Source organism: Pelophylax lessonae (genome assembly GCF_965119305.1).
Source record: "Pelophylax lessonae genome assembly, chromosome: 2".
Classification (NCBI taxonomy): Eukaryota; Metazoa; Chordata; class Amphibia; order Anura; family Ranidae; genus Pelophylax; species Pelophylax lessonae.
In genome coordinates, this window is record NC_138769.1 from 391,895,260 (window position 1) to 391,914,345 (window position 19,086).

At 44.1% G+C, this 19,086-nt stretch overlaps 1 protein-coding gene across 3 annotated transcripts in view; it reads right to left on the reverse strand.

Moving 5' to 3' along the window:
- Positions 1–5,367: 5,367 nt before the first annotated feature.
- Positions 5,368–19,086, reverse strand: part of RPH3AL (rabphilin 3A like (without C2 domains)) — a 393,784-nt gene continuing 380,065 nt past the window's right edge. For all 3 annotated transcript variants that reach the window (XM_082245575.1, XM_082245576.1, XM_082245574.1), the window contains one exon: positions 5,368–6,001. In XM_082245575.1, the coding sequence (XP_082101701.1) occupies positions 5,967–6,001 (35 nt within the window). In that variant the 3' untranslated portion in view covers positions 5,368–5,966. The remainder of the gene's footprint in view (positions 6,002–19,086) is intronic.

A 19,086-nucleotide genomic window follows, 5' to 3' on the forward strand; every position in this document is an offset into this window, starting at 1 on the left:
ATGTGGTATCACCACACTCAGGAAGAATAGCAGAATGTGTTTTAGAGTGCAATTGTAAGTATGCCTATGATGTGTGTTAGAAATATCTTTTTGACAGCTTATGTAAAAATACATTTTCATTTTCTTTCCTAAATTTTCCAAAAAACTTGTGGCAAAAAAATTGCATTTTGAAAAGACTCACCATGCCTTTCAGAACATACCTTGGAGTGTTTGATTTCTAAAATGGGGTCATTGTGGCTGTTTCCACTCTGCTGGTGCTACAAGGCCTCCAAAAATGTGATAGGAAGTCAAGACGTTAGATGTGTAAGTTATGCCCCCGAAAACGCCTGAAGGTGCTCTTTGGATTTTGGGGCCCTCTATGCATCTAGGCTGTGAATAAATCTCACGCATGTGGTATTTGGGAGGCATAGCACAATGTGTTTTGGGTTGTAATTGTAAGTATACCTATGCTGTGTGTGAGAGACTTGTTAAAAGGACAACTTTGTTAAAAAAAAAAAAAAACTTTCAAATTGTGGTCTACTTTTCCAAAAAAGGGGTAATTTGGGGGGGGGGGGGGTGTTTGTACTTTTCTGGGTAATATACACAGATTTTGGGTATTTTTACTAAAGAAATTTAGCAGGATTCATTTTGGTCTAAATGTATGAAGAACGATTATTTATTTGCAAAATGTTGTAACAGAAACAGGAAAACTATTTTTACAAAGTTTTGGGGCTTTTTCATAACAAAGAATAAAGTAAATCTCAGTGTATCTGTCTCAAAAAAAAAAAAAAGGATTAAAATGTCATTTGGGCACAGTGATGCATGGCTGAGTAATTGTCATTCAAAGTGTGAGAGCACTGAAAGCTGAAAAAAATGGCCTGGGCAGAAAGAGGGTGAAGGAGCCTGCATTTGACATGGCTAATAAAGGGGGTTTCCTATATGTAATGGCCTAGTGGGGATAAATATATGGTGTTTTGGTGCACACAACTTTACAGCATGTTGTGACATACTAAAAACAAAGCGCAGCTTTGCCTGTGTCAGCAGTAAGCGTCCATTGCCAATGCTATTTTGTGGAAGGGCATGCAGTCTATAGCTGTTGGTTTTACTACTTCAACTATACCTCCAGTGCAGGGGATCCTGCAAGAATCAGAAAATGCAATGGCAAAGAGTTTCTTTGCAACCTTTCTTCAGGGTGGGTCATTTTTGGGCTCCCTCCTCACTGCCAGCACCCTAACATTCTCCTCATCCTAACCACTAGTACTCCACCTCGTATTTCTCCTTTGCTTCCTGCTTTTTCATGGCATTCTGCTGTAGGACAGGAAATGGCAAAATAGGGGTTCTGGCTTGACCTGTTGGTCAAAATAATGGTGACTCGGTACCTGCCAATGCGGTATAGCACAAACCACAAAAAAGGGTGCATTATCAGTCCCAAAGAATTAGCTGCTGTGCAACTCTGAGAAGAAGAAAGAAAAAGATTCAATAGAAGACCCAAACAAAAAGCTTTGTGCTTTTGTGAAGGAGGGAGAAAAAATTGCACATAAACATCACAATAAAAAATAAGAGCACTACTATGAGGAAAAGAAGAAGAAAAGGGGCTGGGAACTTTCCTCTGGCTAATTTGAGTGGTGTTGCAGTACAAAGAACTCAAATAAAACAAATGCTACTATGTGCAAGGGCAGTGAGAAAGTGTGAGGTACTAAGAAGCTCACTATTCTGTACTATTAAATTGTTGTACCACTGGCCAATTTATATGTAGTTGAGGGAATTGGCATTATTTTTTTTCCTGGAAAAAAAACTTTTCTGTAGCTTTTGGATCTGTTGTGGCTACCGTTCAATTCTGGCCTAATATTAAAACAGGTGTTGCAGTCCCTTAGTACTGACACCCATGGCAGTGCTCGGTTTCCAATGCTCCTTTTTGACAATGCCTTAGCCTTGGAAATGGCCAGAATTGCTCGTCAAGGTTCACCTCCAAGAACTTCATTGAGGTATGTTTTTAAAGTATTTCCACTTTTGCAGTCAAATTTGAGAAAACCCAACTATATGTTTGTTATGTCTAACCATTTACACAGCATGCCTAAACCTTTTTTGAATATTTGTTACCTTTTGGATGTTTAAGAAAAGGTGTCATGGCTGACTGCAAACATTTGTGAACAATTTCAGAGTGAGTCTCTGTTCCAATAAAAAAAGGCTTAGAACAGATTGAGTTCCCTCCTATTAATATACAGTATATAATGAAGAAGTCCAACTATTAAATCATGATCCTTTTGCTATGACAGACAGTGTTCATATCTTGTATGCAACTGATACTTAGATCTGCCAGCAAAGTACAGAAAGGGTTAATTGTGTCAATCAGCTCCCTAGAACCCTCGTAAACAAAAAGAACCAAGTAGGCGTTTTCAGTGCTGGAGCTATCAGAAAAAACATCTAAACTGGTGAGCAGCAATTTTTTTAAAATATTTTTAAGTTCTGTTACTTGAATGGGAACATGTAAAAGATTAGATATTATTCTAATTTGTCAGCAGAAGTGGAAATTTTTAGACTTTCAGCTAGGTTTTATGAATCTCTTGACAACCAAACCCAGACACATTCGCACATCCCTTATCAGCACCCTGTGTCTTTGACTCCAAGATTATTTTACACATTTTTTCACAAAAAATGTCCATTACTATTTAACATCATAAACCAGCTTTTTTATACATATGTTTATTTTTATTAGCATTTATTTTAAAGCACACAATATGATTATTTTTGAAAAATTCACAGTTTTAAACAGCTGCATATTTAGGAATTATGGCACAATTTTTATAGCACCAATGGAGTTGATTTACTAAAGATAAATAGATTGTACACTTTACAAGTGCAGTTGTGCGGGTGTTTGCTCTAGAGGTTAGTAGATGAGAGGAAACTCTGTTAACTTCCATCATCCAATTATGTGCCAGCAAAAATGCTGCTTTTTTAATTTTCCTTGCATATGATTGGGTATTCTCTGCAAAGGGAAGCGTCACCTCATTTACTAAACTTTGGAGCAAATGCCCTTGCAGAATGTAACTGCACAATCTATTTTTCTTTAGTAAAGCAACAGCATTGTGTTATATCCTGAATAGTAACAAGAAACAATACCTGTAAATACCTGTATATACAATAAATATGAATTTGATAATAAAATACCTAGAAACAATAATGACAACAACAACTAATAACATTCTTTTAGTCTATAATAGACACAACTAAATCTAGTATATTACAAGACAAGTCTAGCAAACTATATCAACTGGAATGCTTAGCACACAATAACTTGTGGAATCAACAAAATAATCTTACAATTTAATCTGCCACCAACTGGCTTTGTATAATATAAAACTAGCTGGTGGCAACTTACTTCAGCAAATTGAAAAGTGTAATTGATAGGGTGTAATTGATTTTGTGACTGAACAGGTAATCATTTTTTTCTAACTAACCAACCTGATTTTTTCCTTTTCAGAGATAGCTGTACAGGTTAGGGAGAATTGAGTGCACTAGACCATGTAAAATGTGGCACCATTTTTGGTGGTTCAAAAAGGCCTGCATCAAACAAAAACATGCTCAAACATATTGAAAATTCTTCATCCCAAAATGCTTCTAACTTCTAGTAATTCACAACCAAAGTAGTGCATATAACTATGGCATGGGTTTTCATTTGACCCTGGCCCTTGAGGTCAGTTGTGTAAAGGTTTCATAAGAAAAAGTAAAATGAAACTCCAAGCAAATATAGAAAAATAACCCTTTAGTTATGAATGCATTAAAAATCATAAAATACATTTTAAAACTACTCAAATCTATTTTTATTAGTTTCCTGTATTCATCTGTACTGGAAGAAAGACAATCTGCTTTCCAGAGTGCTGTGATTCTTACACTTGAATATACAGTAAAACCTTGGATTGAGAGTAACTTGGTTTGAGAGTGTTTTGCAAGACAAACAACATATTTTTATAAATTTTGACTTGATAAACAAGCTATGTCTTGATATACAAGTTGCGTCATGTCACAACTGAGTATAAAAAAGAAGAGAGGTGCCTCTAAGTGTAGCAATATGGTTACATTAAATGAAGGTACAATATTTAGCAACTCACATGGTTGATGATTAAAACAGGCACCTCTAAGTATGCAGGCATCTGGGGTAAAGCTGTCCATATAGACCATACTCCGCACCTCCATCAATGTCATTGCTTCCACGCTGCGCTCCACGAGTGCTTCAAGCCTCTCTTTCAGATCACTCTACTGCAGGGTAGTCTTCCCGGTCACGATTGCAGACTGATGGCAGTGAGAGCTGGCAGTGAGGAGGATGGTCTATGTGGACAGCTTTACCCCGGATGCCTGCATACTTAGAGGTGCCTCTTTTAATCATCAACCATGTGAGTTGCTAAATGTTGAACCTTTATTAAATGTAACCATATTGATACACTTAGAGGCACCTCTCTTCTCTTTTATACTCTGTAGTTCCTGCTGGATTTTGCTTCCAATCCCCTTGTGGAGCCTGCCATTTGTGGATGGACATTTTATGGTTACACAACCTATCACATTGCTATAATCTTCTTATATGGACTATAAACTGAAGGGCTTATGACAAAGTGGTTGTGGAATGAATCATTTGAGTTTCTATTATTTCCTATTGGGAAATTTGCTTTGATAGATGAGTACTTTGGATTACAAGCATGTTTCCGGAACAAATTATGCTCACAATCCAAGGTTTTACTATACTTACAAGAGGCAATATAACAGGGATGACTTCATCAACCTACTGCAATATGGTAATTGTCTAAAACATAGGATGATGAGGAAGGAGAGGTGGCATGGGTAACATTTTGAAAGAATTTTCTTTCGAAAATTAGAAATTTTGTGTGTTTTGTGATTCGATGATGCCACCATTGATTTGAAAATTCGATCTACCAAGCCTTCAATTTCAACTCATGTTGCTACAGAAAATAATTATTGTGGCTGGGAATCTCCTTTTTTTTTACAAAAATGTTCTTGTTTTTTCTTGCAAATTGTTTGTTTTTCAAAAAATTTCCAACATGCCCGATCACTCAAATTCGATGACCGCACAAAAATCGGCCATTGCTGCGGCCCACTTATGGTGTGAAATTCGAATGAAAATTCTTAGATAAGATTTTCAAAAGAAAGTTCTTTTGAAATTCGGCCCATGTGTGGCTAACCTATGACAGCCCAAAGAATATAGAGGGCATCAAACCCATTAGCCAACATTTCACCAACTTTAGAGCAGTGAAATCTCCCAAATGCTGCAGAGCCCATCTTACAATTGTAGGATTTAAGGGGGGCAGAGATTAGGTGTAAAATTACGCTCTACAGCAAATATTGAAAAGTAACCCATTCGTTATGTATTTAAACACATTTTTAAATGAACTTGTAAGATTTGAGAATGTCCATTTGGAATATGCATATAACCGAGATATTTATTTTTTGCGTGGAGTTTGGCTTTAAACGGTTTCCACTTGTAAAGCTGGATATTCAGTGACTTACTTCCCTCAGATCATTAACAGTCAAGCAAAAACATAAAAAAAGGAGATGTTATACATCAAAAGATTGTAAATCACTGGTCATACCCTTTCTAAGGGTAAAGATATTTTTTTATTCAAGTATTTTAACACAATTTCTACACATTTTGTGAACTAATCAGAAAACACAAATATACAGGTATAACATAAAATACAAAGATTCCTTCTACAACTCCAAGAAAAGACAAGGTTACCTTTATAATATATTCTAAAACACGTTAAAAATTTTAAGCTGTATTTTTTATGAGAACATGCGCTTATTAATAAGCACAGATTTCCTAATAAAATACCTAAATGAACATTCCTCCTGGGCGCTGGAGAAAACACAGGACAAACAGCGGATTTATTCATGGCACTTAATGCTGCAAAGTCTTCAGTGATGCAGTTGGTGTAAAAATGAAAGGTCTACATGAGTTCAAATCTTTATTCACTAATTTAGCGTCGTAAATTTGCATTTCCACGGTGTTTTCCTTGATGGGATAAAGCATAAAAAACATAAAAATTATCCACACATGCTTTATGGATATATTTTATGGCAATGCATACAAATGTGATCATTCTAACAGTGGTTGGTTATGAACTCTGGTATACTTCACATTTGAAATACATTTTTTAACCTGAATAGTACTTTTCAAAATAGATGTGATATTTTCTAGACCTAAATTAATAACCACATAGTGCACACCTACCTAAAAAACAAATGTGCAGTGAATATCCCCTTAGTGATAACAGTAAAACAATGTTGCACAAAGTGATATAAAACAATGTCTCAATCCAAATACCATCAATACATAATCCTCCTTAAAAAACAAACAAACTGTGTTTTCTTGGTTTAATTGTGGTGCTCACACTATTCCTCCACCTCAAACTAGAAATTCACTCACCCTTTTTTTCAACTGTGACGGAATGGTAACCAACGCTTATATATTTCAGTGCTAAAATCCAATTATATATGCTCCCTCTCTTTTTTTTTTTTATAACAAATCTTCTCCATTTCCCTTCCATTAAAAATAAAAAGATAAACATATTAACAGTGTAACATTTTTAGCTTAATAGCATTTGAAAACCATAACAAAGTAACGACTCACATGATACTAGTGCATACATGCTTTAAAAAAAAAAACAAAAAAGCATCCAATACTGCACACAACTTAGTCCACTCACATAGCATGTCAACCCATAGTCTAAAGCCTACACACTACTATTTTTTTCTTTTGCTCAACCCGACAGCTCAGGTCGGAGCCTCTGTAACAACAATCCAGTGTTAATACAGATATCTCCCCTGCTGAGCTATTGTGTTCTGATAGGGAGACGCCCCCTCCCCCGCCAGAACACCCCGGTCAACGCTCTAAGGCATTGGCTGAGCATGCAGCTAGGGAGTCAGTTGGCAGACCTTTTTTCGGTCATAACCCTTCGACAGAAGCCAGCTTCTGTCAGACTGGCTGCCGTACACACAGGGCCAAATGCCGACCCACATTCTAGTAGTGTGTACTAGGATAAGGTTTGCATAAATAGGGTCTGTCCTGACACGTTTAGTCAAGAAATTACTTCATTAAGGGTACATCCCAGTTGTGCATAGCACTGCTTAAGCCCTAGTTCACACTGATGCAATTTCTGAAGTGTTTCAAAATGCATGGAATCACATGACAAGTGAAATAAAGAGTTTCTGTGGAGGCCGTTCACATATATGCAGTGCAAATCCAATGCAATTTTAAAAAGGGTCCTGTGCAGTTTTAGTGCAGTGCAGTTTGCAGTTTTAGTGCAGTGCAGTTTGCAGCTTCATAGACTTGAATAGAAACTGCATGCAAATCACTTATCTGTCCTAAAGTACCAGTATGTTTATGCAAGTCGCAACTCCTCTTATCCCTGGTCCATGTGCTAGGAGAGAGGGGGGGGATATGAGAGGGAGGGAATGGGAGAGAGAGATGGGGAGGGGATGGGAGGGAGAGAGAGGGGGAGGGAGAGTGGGAGTGAATGGGAGGGGGAGAGAGAGGGAGGGAATGAGAGGGGGAGAGAGAAAGAGAGAGGGAATGGGAGAGCGAGGGAGAGGGGGAGGGAATGGGAGGGAGAGGGGGAGGGAATGGGAGGGATAGAGAGAGAGAGAGAATTGGAGGGAGAGAGAGGGGGAGGGAATGGTAGGGAGAGAGAGGGGGAGGGAATTGGAGGGAGAGAGAGGGGGAGGGGATGGGAGGGAGAGAGAGGGGAAGGGAGAGTGGGAGGGAATGGGAGAGAGGGAGGGGAGGGAAAGAGAGAGAGAGAATGAATAGGGGAGAGAGGGAGGGGATGGGAGAGAGAGAGAATGGGGGGGGGAGAGAGAGGGAGGGAATGAGGGGGAGAGAGAGAGGGAGGGAATGGGAGGGAGAGAGAGCGGGAGGGAATGGGAGGGAGGGGGAGAGAGAGAGAGTTCCAAAATGCATGGAATCGCATGACAAGTGAAATAAAGAGTTTCTGTGGAGGCTGTTCACATATATGCAGTGCAAATCCAATGCGATTTTAAAAAGGGACCTGTGCAGTTTTAGTGCAGTGCAGTTTGCAGCCCCATAGACTTGAATAGAAACTGCATGCAAATCACTTATCTGTACCATTACGTTTATGCAAGTCGCAACTCCTCTTATCCCTGGACCATGTGCTAGGAGAGAGGGGGGGATATGAGGGAGGGAGAGAGAGAGAGAGAGATGTAGGGAATGGGAGGGAGAGAGAGAGAGAGGGAGAGAGAGAGAGAGAGAGAGAGAGAGAGAGAGAGAGGGAGGGAGAGAATGGGAGAGAGAGAGGTGGAGGGAATGGGAGGGAGGGAATGGGAGGGAGAGAGAGAGAGGGAGGGAATGGGAGGGAGAAGAGAGAGAGAGGGGGAGGGAATGGGAGGGGGAGAGACAATGGGAGGGAGAGCGAGAGGTAGGGAATGGGAGGGAGAGAGGTAGGGAGAGATAGAGAAAGAGAGGGAGGGAATGGGAGGGTGCTGCTCTTTGAAATCACACTGAAAAACTAATTTAACTCAGATCACATCAGTGTGAACCCACTCTAAATATTATATATTGTACAGGACGCCAAGGTTGGGTCCTGGACAATCGCTATATATCTCCTGTGTTTGGGTTGTGGTCTCTTTAAGGGAAGTTGGGAAATGTTCAGGGGGTCACCCAAGACGGGTGAGAAATTCCTGGAAATAGCTAAAATCAGGAGGACTGAATCGCAGTGCTCTCTGTGTTGAATAGAGCGATATTTGGGACCCGGAATTTGGGGGGCTCTGTAGTGATATTCGGGTGGGAAAGAGCCCCCACCCCTGACCATAAGGGATTCCAGCACATACAGGGTTAAGACCCATGAGAAGCAGTCCTTAAGAGACAGGAAGCAGCAATAGGTGAGTGTGGGGGAGGAGTAGTTTGGTGGTTGCACCTGTCTGAAGGAGCTGCAAGTTTGCTGGAAGCTGCTGAGAGGTCTATTGAGGACTGTTTCAAACCTTGGGGTGAAGACCCATCCACAAAACCGTATGTGCCTTTTTTCTTGCTTTATTCCTTTGTGCTGAAGAAAAGCGGACTTTATTTTGTGTTTGATTTATGCACTGCTGGAAGCCTGTTTAAGTTTGCTGAAATAAAGCCTTTTTGTTTATGTTTTAAACGGTTGTGCACTCAATCCAGTGGAGCTAGAACCCCCAAACTTTACAACTGGTGGAGGATGCGGGCAGAGTGCATTTTGCAGCCGCAAAAGCCGTTTAAAACCAAAAACTGACATTTAAAGAGACAGTATACCTATGGCATGTCTTGGGTGAAAACAGCTCAGACACTGCAAACAGCAGGCATGGAGGAGGTTATTAAAGCACTGGTGCAAGCCACTGTGACCCAGCAGCAAGCCTCAGTAGAGGCAAACCGTCGCCATGAGGAAGCAATGGCTCAGCAGCAGCAAGCCCTGGCACAGGCTGTAAAGGCACAACAGGAAAGCACACGGTTGCTAGTTGCTCAGTTTACTGCCCAGCAGGAGTCCACTCAAGCACAGGTGGCTGCCTTGCAGGAGGCAGTACAGCGTTTGGCTCAGGGACGAGAGCAAGCAGTCATTGCCGATGGCAACCCAGTATCTGTGAGAGCCAGTCATTACTTGCAAAAACTGACCCCCAGTGATGATGTGGAGGCTTTTCTCACAACTTTTGAGAGGATAGCGGAGAGAGAGAGGTGGCCCCGTGACCAATGGGCTGGCATTATCTCCCCTTTCCTTACTGGTGACCCGCAAAAAGCCTACTTTGACCTTCCAACTGAGCACATCAGCGACTATGAGCGTCTGAAGGCAGAGATCTTGGCCCGCCTGGGGGTGACCACAGCTGTCCGGGCTCAGAGGGTGCACCGCTGGAGGTACAAACCTAATCGGCCACCCAGGTCCCAGATGCACGAACTGGTACAGCTGGTGAAAAAATGGCTGCAACCAGAGAAGCTGACAGGCCCGCAAATGGTGGAACGGGTAGTGATGGACTGGTACCTGCGGTCCCTACCAGATGACCTACAGCGCTGGGTAAGCCATGGCGACCCTGCAACCGCTGACCAGCTGGTAGAGTTGGTCGAAAGATACACTGTGGTGGAAGACCTGCTCGGGCCTGCCAAGCATCGGGAACCCACACATAGGGCAACCAAGCCAGCCACAGCACCTAGGAGAGAAGCTCCGCCAGACGTTGTCACCCACAAACCGGTATCTTCTTCAGCAGAACCACGGAGGTTGGTTCCTGTCCCAAGGATGGGAGACATACAGTGCTGGCGATGTCGGTCCTGGGGGCATACCCGGGCACAATGCCCACTTCAGGAGGAGCCTATGGAGTGTGGGACTGTCCGGAGAAGCTCTTTTTATGTGCAAAGAGCATGTGCCACCCATCTTGATATAGTGACCGGACAGTTTGAATGTGAACTATGGGTGAACCACCTTCCTGCCAAGGCTCTGCTGGACTCTGGTAGCATGGTAACGCTGGTACATACCAGGGTGATCGGAAGACTCGGCCCAGTAAGTAAGACTCTACGGGTAGTATGTATCCATGGGGACACCAGAGAGTACCCCCTGGTGCCAGTGACTGTTGCCTATGGTGGTACCTCTGTGACACAAGAAGTCGGGGTGGTAAGAAATTTGATACATGATGTCATAGTGGGGCGGGACTGCCCACTGTTTTTTGAACTATGGAACCAGGTACAGTGTGAACAGCCTGGACAACCAAGGGGACTGGGGACCCTCGGCCTCGAAGGAACAGAGTCTGAGGGGTCCGGGCCTGAAATCCCCACAACACAACCCCCTGATGGGGAGGTACCTGTCACTAACAATGACATTGCAGAAAATGTTAAAGTGGACGATATTGTTTCTGTTTCAGGTCGCAAGACCGAGCTGACCTCTGAGGGGGGGGAAGTCTCCCCGTTACAGGTTATGCTGGGAGAGGATGATGAGGAACTCTCCCCACCACAGTCCCAGGTTGAGGAGAGTGAAGGGGAAACCTCCTCAAGGCCAGTGCATCCAGACCTGGACGTATCCAGGGGTGCGTTTGGCACCGCTCAATTGCAGGATCTTACCTTGGTCAATGCTAGAGAGCAGGTTTCTGTTATTGATGGGATCCCACAAATACCAGGTGCAGACCAGAGGTTTCCTCATTTTGCATTGAAAGATAACTTGGTTTATCGAGTGGCTGAAAGCCGAGGGGAAACTGTCGAGCAGTTGCTGGTTCCCCAGCCTTATAGGCGGATGCTTCTCGATCTAGCCCACAATGATGCACTGGGAGGACACCTGGGGGCAGAAAAAACAGAGGCCAGGGTAACTGACCGGTTTTACTGGCCAGGGGTAAAGGCCGAGGTTAAAAGGTATTGTGCGTCCTGTCCGACTTGCCAGTTAACTGCCCCGGTGTCCCATTACAGAAACCCCCTGGTACCCTTGCCAATTATCGAGGTACCATTTGAACGAATTGCAATGGATCTCGTAGGACCCCTGGTGAAGTCAGCAAGGGGGTACCAATATATACTAGTCATCCTAGACTATGCCACTAGATATCCAGAAGCAGTCCCTTTAAGGAAAACTTCCTCTAAGGCCATCGCCAGGGAACTGTTTCAAATGTTTTCCCGAACGGGGTTCCCCAAAGAAATATTGACGGACCAGGGCACCCCTTTTATGTCCAAAGTGATGGCGGACTTGTGCAAACTGTTCCAGATTAAGCAGTTGCGGACGTCCGTCTATCACCCGCAGACTGATGGCCTAGTCGAGAGGTTCAATAAAACTTTAAAATGCATGTTAAAAAGAGTGGTCCAGAAAGATGGGAAGGATTGGGATATGTTACTCCCTGCCCTGTTGTTTGCCATCCGGGAGGTTCCACAAGCATCAACGGGTTTCTCACCGTTTGAGTTAGTGTATGGGCGAAGGCCCCGGGGGTTGCTAGATCTAGTAAAGGAGACATGGGAAAGTGAGTCGTCCCCACACAAAACTGTGGTAGAGCATATCTCCCAAATGCGAGAGAGAGTGGCTAAGGTAATGCCGTTGGTGAGGGAGCATCTGCAGAAGGCTCAAGATGCCCAAAGAAGGGTGTACAACCGGTCGGCTAAAATCAGACAATTTCAAATAGGAGACCGGGTGGCCGTCCTAATACCAACGGTGGAGAGCAAGTTCTTGGCCAAGTGGCAAGGTCCGTTTGAGATAGTGGAAAAAATGGGGGAAGTGAACTACAAGGTACACCAGCCTGGGAGAAGAAAGCCATACCAGATCTACCACATAAATTTGTTGAAACCCTGGAGAGATAGAGAACAGGTGTCTGCAGTGATAGGTGTCCAGTCAGGGGACCCTGCAGGGATTGACCTAGTGCAGGTTGCTGCTACCCTGTCTAGGCCCCAAACCCAACAGGCAAAAGAATTTCTGCAAAGAAATAGGGACATGTTTTCAGGGTTACCTGGTCTCACCAATGTCATCGAGCATGACATTGTAACCGAGCCCAATGAAAAAATCCGGTTAAAGCCGTATCGTATCCCAGAAGCTCATAGGGTGGCAGTGTCTGAGGAGGTAAAAAGAATGCTTGAGCTTGATGTCATTGAAGAGTCGCAGAGCGAGTGGTCGAGTCCAATTGTGTTGGTGCCTAAACCCAACGGCACTCTTCGCTTCTGCAATGACTTCAGAAAGCTTAATGAAATCTCCAAGTTCGATGCATATCCTATGCCCCGGATAGACGAGTTAATTGAGAGGTTGGGTCCAGCCAGGTATATCACCACGCTTGACCTCACAAAAGGGTACTGGCAGATTCCCCTAACCAAGGAGGCCAGGGAGAAAACAGCCTTCTCCACCCCGGAAGGCCACTTCCAGTACAAAAGGATGCCATTTGGTCTGCACTCTGCCCCTGCCACATTCCAACGGGCCATGGATAAAACTTTACGTCCACATCAAAGATATGCTTCCGTCTACCTGGATGACATAGTCGTCTTCAGCACTGATTGGGAGTCCCATCTTCCCCGGGTTCAGGCAGTCGTAGACTCCTTGAGAAGAGCAGGGTTCACCATCAATCCAGAGAAATGTGCAATTGGGATGGAGGAAGCCAAGTACCTAGGGTACATTGTGGGTAGAGGGCTGGTTAAACCCCAAATGAATAAGGTAGAAGCCATACAGGGCTGGCCCCGTCCCCTAACCAAAAAGCAGGTCAGAGCATTTTTGGGCATAGTTGGCTACTACCGGAGGTTTGTCCCCAACTTTGCCACCATTGCTGCACCATTGACTGACTTGACCAAAGGTAGAAAGTCAGTGATGATAAAGTGGAGCGCAAATGCCGAAGAAGCTTTTCAGAAGCTTAAGGCGGCATTATGCCAACATCCGGTGCTCGTAGCTCCCGATTTCTCCAAGGATTTTGTAGTGCAGACAGATGCTTCAAGTGAAGGATTAGGAGCGGTCCTCTCTCAAGTGGTCAATGGGGAAGAACACCCCGTGGTTTTTCTGAGTAGGAAGCTAACGACAGCAGAGAGAAACTACGCTGTGGTGGAGCGGGAGTGTCTTGCCATCAAGTGGGCTTTGGACTCCCTACGGTATTTTCTCCTAGGTAGGAGGTTTCGCCTGGTGTCAGACCATGCCCCATTGACCTGGATGAGACAGAACAAGTACACCAATGCCAGGGTGACAAGGTGGTTCCTTTCTCTCCAGGAGTTTAATTTTGTGGTAGAACACAGACCCGGGAGACAGCATCAGAATGCCGATGCCCTCTCCCGAGTCCACTGTATGCTGTCGTGTGGTGCCTCCAACACCTCCGCGTTGAGGCAGAGGGGGGGGATATGTACAGGACGCCAAGGTTGGGTCCTGGACAATCGCTATATATCTCCTGTGTTTGGGTTGTGGTCTCTTTAAGGGAAGTTGGGAAATGTTCAGGGGGTCACCCAAGACGGGTGAGAAATTCCTGGAAATAGCTAAAATCAGGAGGACTGAATCGCAGTGCTCTCTGTGTTGAATAGAGCGATATTTGGGACCCGGAATTTGGGGGGCTCTGTAGTGATATTCGGGTGGGAAAGAGCCCCCACCCCTGACCATAAGGGATTCCAGCACATACAGGGTTAAGACCCATGAGAAGCAGTCCTTAAGAGACAGGAAGCAGCAATAGGTGAGTGTGGGGGAGGAGTAGTTTGGTGGTTGCACCTGTCTGAAGGAGCTGCAAGTTTGCTGGAAGCTGCTGAGAGGTCTATTGAGGACTGTTTCAAACCTTGGGGTGAAGACCCATCCACAAAACCGTATGTGCCTTTTTTCTTGCTTTATTCCTTTGTGCTGAAGAAAAGCGGACTTTATTTTGTGTTTGATTTATGCACTGCTGGAAGCCTGTTTAAGTTTGCTGAAATAAAGCCTTTTTGTTTATGTTTTAAACGGTTGTGCACTCAATCCGGTGGAGCTAGAACCCCCAAACTTTACAATATGTATAAGTATGTGTATAAACCTGCGCTATGTGAACAAAAAAGTGAATTGAATTAGGATTTAGAATACATTTACAATCTGGGCATTAGATGTGTTCACACAAGAAAAAAAATAATTAGAGGTCGCTTTAAATCCAAAAATTTTAATAGGTGAAAAAATCATGAATTTATAAATGCATAAACATTTAACAAAATAATAAAGTGCTTTTTAATAATAAATACCTAAATATATGCAATTCACATTAATTATAGTGCAAACAAAGGTTATGGTGAAAAAAGTTCCAATAAGTGAAAATTAAATTTCTCAAAGTTCAAAAGAAATGTGATCCCTGAAAAGTGATCAGCTTCTGGATGGACATATGGAGAGAAAGGTACCACAGGACCACTCCACCAGAAAGGGTTAATAACTCCTTACCAAATGGACAGATCTCACAGAGAGATCATTAGGTGCCTTTCTGCTCCTCAGTCACTTGTGCCCTGGTCTCCTATAAGACCTTCTATATCCCCTGCCCTCAACTTCCACTAATCAAGCACAGGTCATGCTTGATTAGCTGCATCACTTCTGGGTTCATTGGTTGCAGGGGGGCTCTCGAAGTTACCGCTGTTTACCAAGGGGGAGCCTTGGTCCCATTGGAGGGGGTTGTAGCTTTGGGGCCGTGTAAAAGGTATTGGGCGGAGCTAGAACTGCTCAGATAACTTTGCTTTATTGTAAAAATCAATATCAAGCTCATGGCTGCTTTGTGGACTTTTCAGATCTATGGGTACTGTAACAGCTTCAAAGCATTTTTCTACAAACCTGGAGGTGTGGCAACGCTACTGGTATTACCCAGTCTCTGACAACTTGCTTTTTTTGGCAACTTGCTTTTTAAAAAAAAAAAACAAAAAGCACAGAAACATAGTGAAGATTGACTTAATATATCACCTTTCATTGAGCTTGGCATCTTCACATTTCCAGACCTCATAGTTTACTACAGTATGTCGGTTACCACTAGAGCATTTTTTTTACACGTTTCAGAGCAGTAGCACAGCGGTTGGCACCATTAAGTCTCTGTGGTCTTATTAATCATTACTGTTGATGTTGACGCATAAGGGTATTTACTTTGAAAACACTAATGCCCCATACACACGTGCAGATTATCTGCAGACTTTTGTCTGCAGACTTACCTTTTCTATGTAGTGCAAGGGCCTGCCGGATTGCATACAAATTGAAAGTGTTTAGGTTTGACCTCATATTATATGGTTTTGGTAAGTCTGCAGACAAAAGTCTGCAGATAATCTGCACGTGTGTATGGGGCATAACCGTACAAAAGTTATTTGGTAATTTGTGAGTTAGTCTGGTTTGTGACACTTACTCAATGAACTCTGTAATGTGTAAGTTCACTGCCAGTTTAGAGCAGTGACACAACCTCTACTGGGCCTCAGTCTTTTATGACTCATTTAGTGACTAAGGCCATCTGGGTTAAGCTATTTCAGCTTTTTCATGACTTTATCTACACCACACTATATTATAACATGTGCTTTGCCTGAAATGTGACTTTTGGTCACTGAGCTTTGTTTGTGGCACTTCACAAAATCTGTAATGTGTCTGTTACAAAGGGTTTTCAGGTACAGAGCTGCAGCACAGCTTCTGGTGTGCAGAGTCTCTATGAGCTCTTATTCTGAGTGACTACAATTGGACTGAAGTACCAAAGCTATTTCACAGTTGCCTTGGTTGTGCACATCAGTTGGGACACTGAATGTCAAAGGATAAGTTACATGTTACATTTTCAGGGGGCAACATAAAACGTGTTACTGATGGGTCAGCCCCTGCTCCTCCTGAACCCCTGGTCTATCAGGTAACAGGGGATCTTCTTCCTCCCGCTAGCTGTCACAATCTGCATTCTTGTCCATTCACAGTGTTTTGTGAATGAGAAAATCACAAGGTCTGACAGAGCTTGTAGTTCTGAATGAACTACCACAGCACTCTTGAGCGTGTCCGTGTCCACACCACTATGCAATCACAGACACAGTCCCACTCTCCTCTATGGGGCAATCAGATGGAAACGGACCGCCTTTTTGTTTCTATCCAATGCCATCTGATCAGGGCCATCTTACCAAATGGGCACGCAGGGCAGTTGCCCGGGGGCCCCATCTGCCCAGCAGCCCGGCCCCAGCCAAGCATTAGTCCTGATTCAAGTGTGCATCCCGCCCCTGAACTTAGCAGGTGACAAGCGCCTGTCGACTCTGCGCTGCTGTCAGGCCACTTGGGCCGTGGAGGGGAGGAGTACACAACTGCAGGAATGCCTGCCCACCTCCACAGGAACAGGCACACACAGGACAGTCGAGTCTGACTCCTGTTCGTGTGTGTGTTTCACCTGACCCAGCTGCCGAACTTGGAAGCTGTCATTAGCCTGGCACTGCTGTACCAATAAATATCGCCTTATCGATAATTTGCATTTTTATTCCCTTGGGTGATTGTGTAGGCAGGGCCCCAGTGCACTGCATTGCCCAGGGCCCTTTAATGTTCTTAAGATGGCACTGCATCTGATCTGATCCACCAGATGGGTGGGGAATAGGACCATCATCTGTCAGTTTTTGGCAGACAAGATCGGATCAGATCCGATATCGGTGGGTCCGCTAACATCCGCCGCTCCATAGAAGAGGCTGGAGAGTTCAATCAGGTCCACCTTCTATAATTGACAGGCAAATCTGTTCAGGCAGCCCGTGTGAAAGGGGGCTAAGTCTCCATGTCACAATGTAACTGCCTGGCCGTATCGGAAGTACGGTGAGACAGATACACACAGACAGTCTGCAGGACTGTAGCATTACACCCAAAATCTGCTGATCGTGGGTGCAATGCTTTACAGGTCCATTACAAAAAAAATAATAAATGCATATTTCTTTACCTGCAGTACGGACACACTACAGCTCCTGTTTCTTCTATACCTTGAGGACCATCCTGTCTCCGATCTTTATCCACTGCCTGATCATCATGACTGTCATCCTACCAGGCAATGACCCTCATCAGCATCAGCTGCTAAGGTTTGTGAGGGAAGGCCACACTTTGTAACTTTATGTTCTCTGCTACGCACAATTGTTGGCCTTAAGTGTTTGTATAGGCATGTTTTTACAAACATATTATACTTACTTGCTCTGTGCAGTTGGTTTTGCACAGAGCAGCCTGACTCCTCCTCTTCTCGGGTCCCTCTTCACTGCTCCTAGCTCCTCCCTCCTGTCCAGTGCCCCCACAGCAAGCAGCTTGTTATGGGGGCACCCGAGCCGAGCTGCAGCCTTATATGTACATTCAGACATGGAGCTGTGGTTCAGCCCTTCCCCCTCCCTCTACTGATTGGCTAACTGACTTTAGTTGACAGCCGTAGGAGCCAATGGTGCCGGGGCTGTGTCTCAGCTAATCAGGATGGAGAGCCCAGGACAGCCGAGGGACTTGTGGACATCGCTGGACAGAGACGGGGGCCCAGGTAAGTATTAGGGGGTGCTGGGGAGGCTGCTTCAGACAGAAGGCTTTTTATCTTCATACATAGAATGCATTAAGATTAAAAAACCTTCTGCCTTTACAACTTCTTTAAGCCTTTACCTAATGACTGCTTTCACTAACCAACCTAACTGCTGCCCTAAATTACTTCCCTGTTAGTAGGTTGTCATTACTCCTTTTTTTTCATTAAGATAGATGACTACTAGTTTTCCTCCACATCGTTAGTTAAAGTGATTGTAAAGGTTTGTTTTGCTTTTTTTTTTTTTTTTTTAAATAACAACCATGTTATACTTTCCTTCTCTGTGCAAGGGTTTTGCACAGAGCAGCCCTGATCCTCCTCTTCTGGGGTGCCCCGGCATCGCTTCTAGCTCCTCTTCACCGTGTGCCTGCATGGAGAGCCGCTTTCCATAGGGGCACCCGTGCGTGAGCTCTCACCAGTCCCGCTGCTGCATCCATTGACAGACAGCAGGACTCAGTCCCGTCCCCTGCTTTTGTGTCACTGGATTTGATTGATAGCAGCGGGATCCAATGGCTCTTGATTCTATAAATCTATACAATGAGGACCGGAGACAGCAGCTTGAGGCGCTGGTTCTAAGAGAATAAATACTGGTTGCCTTCCTTTAGCAAACAGTATTGAGATCACTCCACTTAGTGCTCCACCCACATGCTGCAGCCATTTTAAATGCTTTTGGACTTTTTCTGTTGGAGTTTTAATTTTTTTTATATTATTAAAGGAGAAGTAGGGCCAAAGCTTTTTTGGCCCTACTTCTGGGGACCACAGGACTGCACTTTGTTCTTCCCTTATGTGATCCATATTCAGTCAACAGTGGGCTAAAGCCTGCTGCCAGCTGATGTCACTCAGCCGGTCCAGGCTCTGGAGAGATCTTAACTTTAACCGCTTAAGGACTGCCCCACGTACATATACTGTGGCAGGGTGGCCCTTAAGCGCAAAATCACATACCCATACGTGATTCAGATCTCTGGTTCTGGGGCGCACATGTACGTGCCGCTGGAGCCCCGCTCCCACTGTAATTGGACACATGACTGATTATTCAGATAACAGGCAGAATGGCGGTCTGCCTATGTAAACATGGCAGACCGCCGTTCTGTGAGGGAGGAAAATGGAGATCTTGTGTTTCTACTAAGCAGAAACATGGATCTCTGTTTTCCTCCAGTCACAGCACCTCTCCCCCAGTTAGAAAGTACTCCC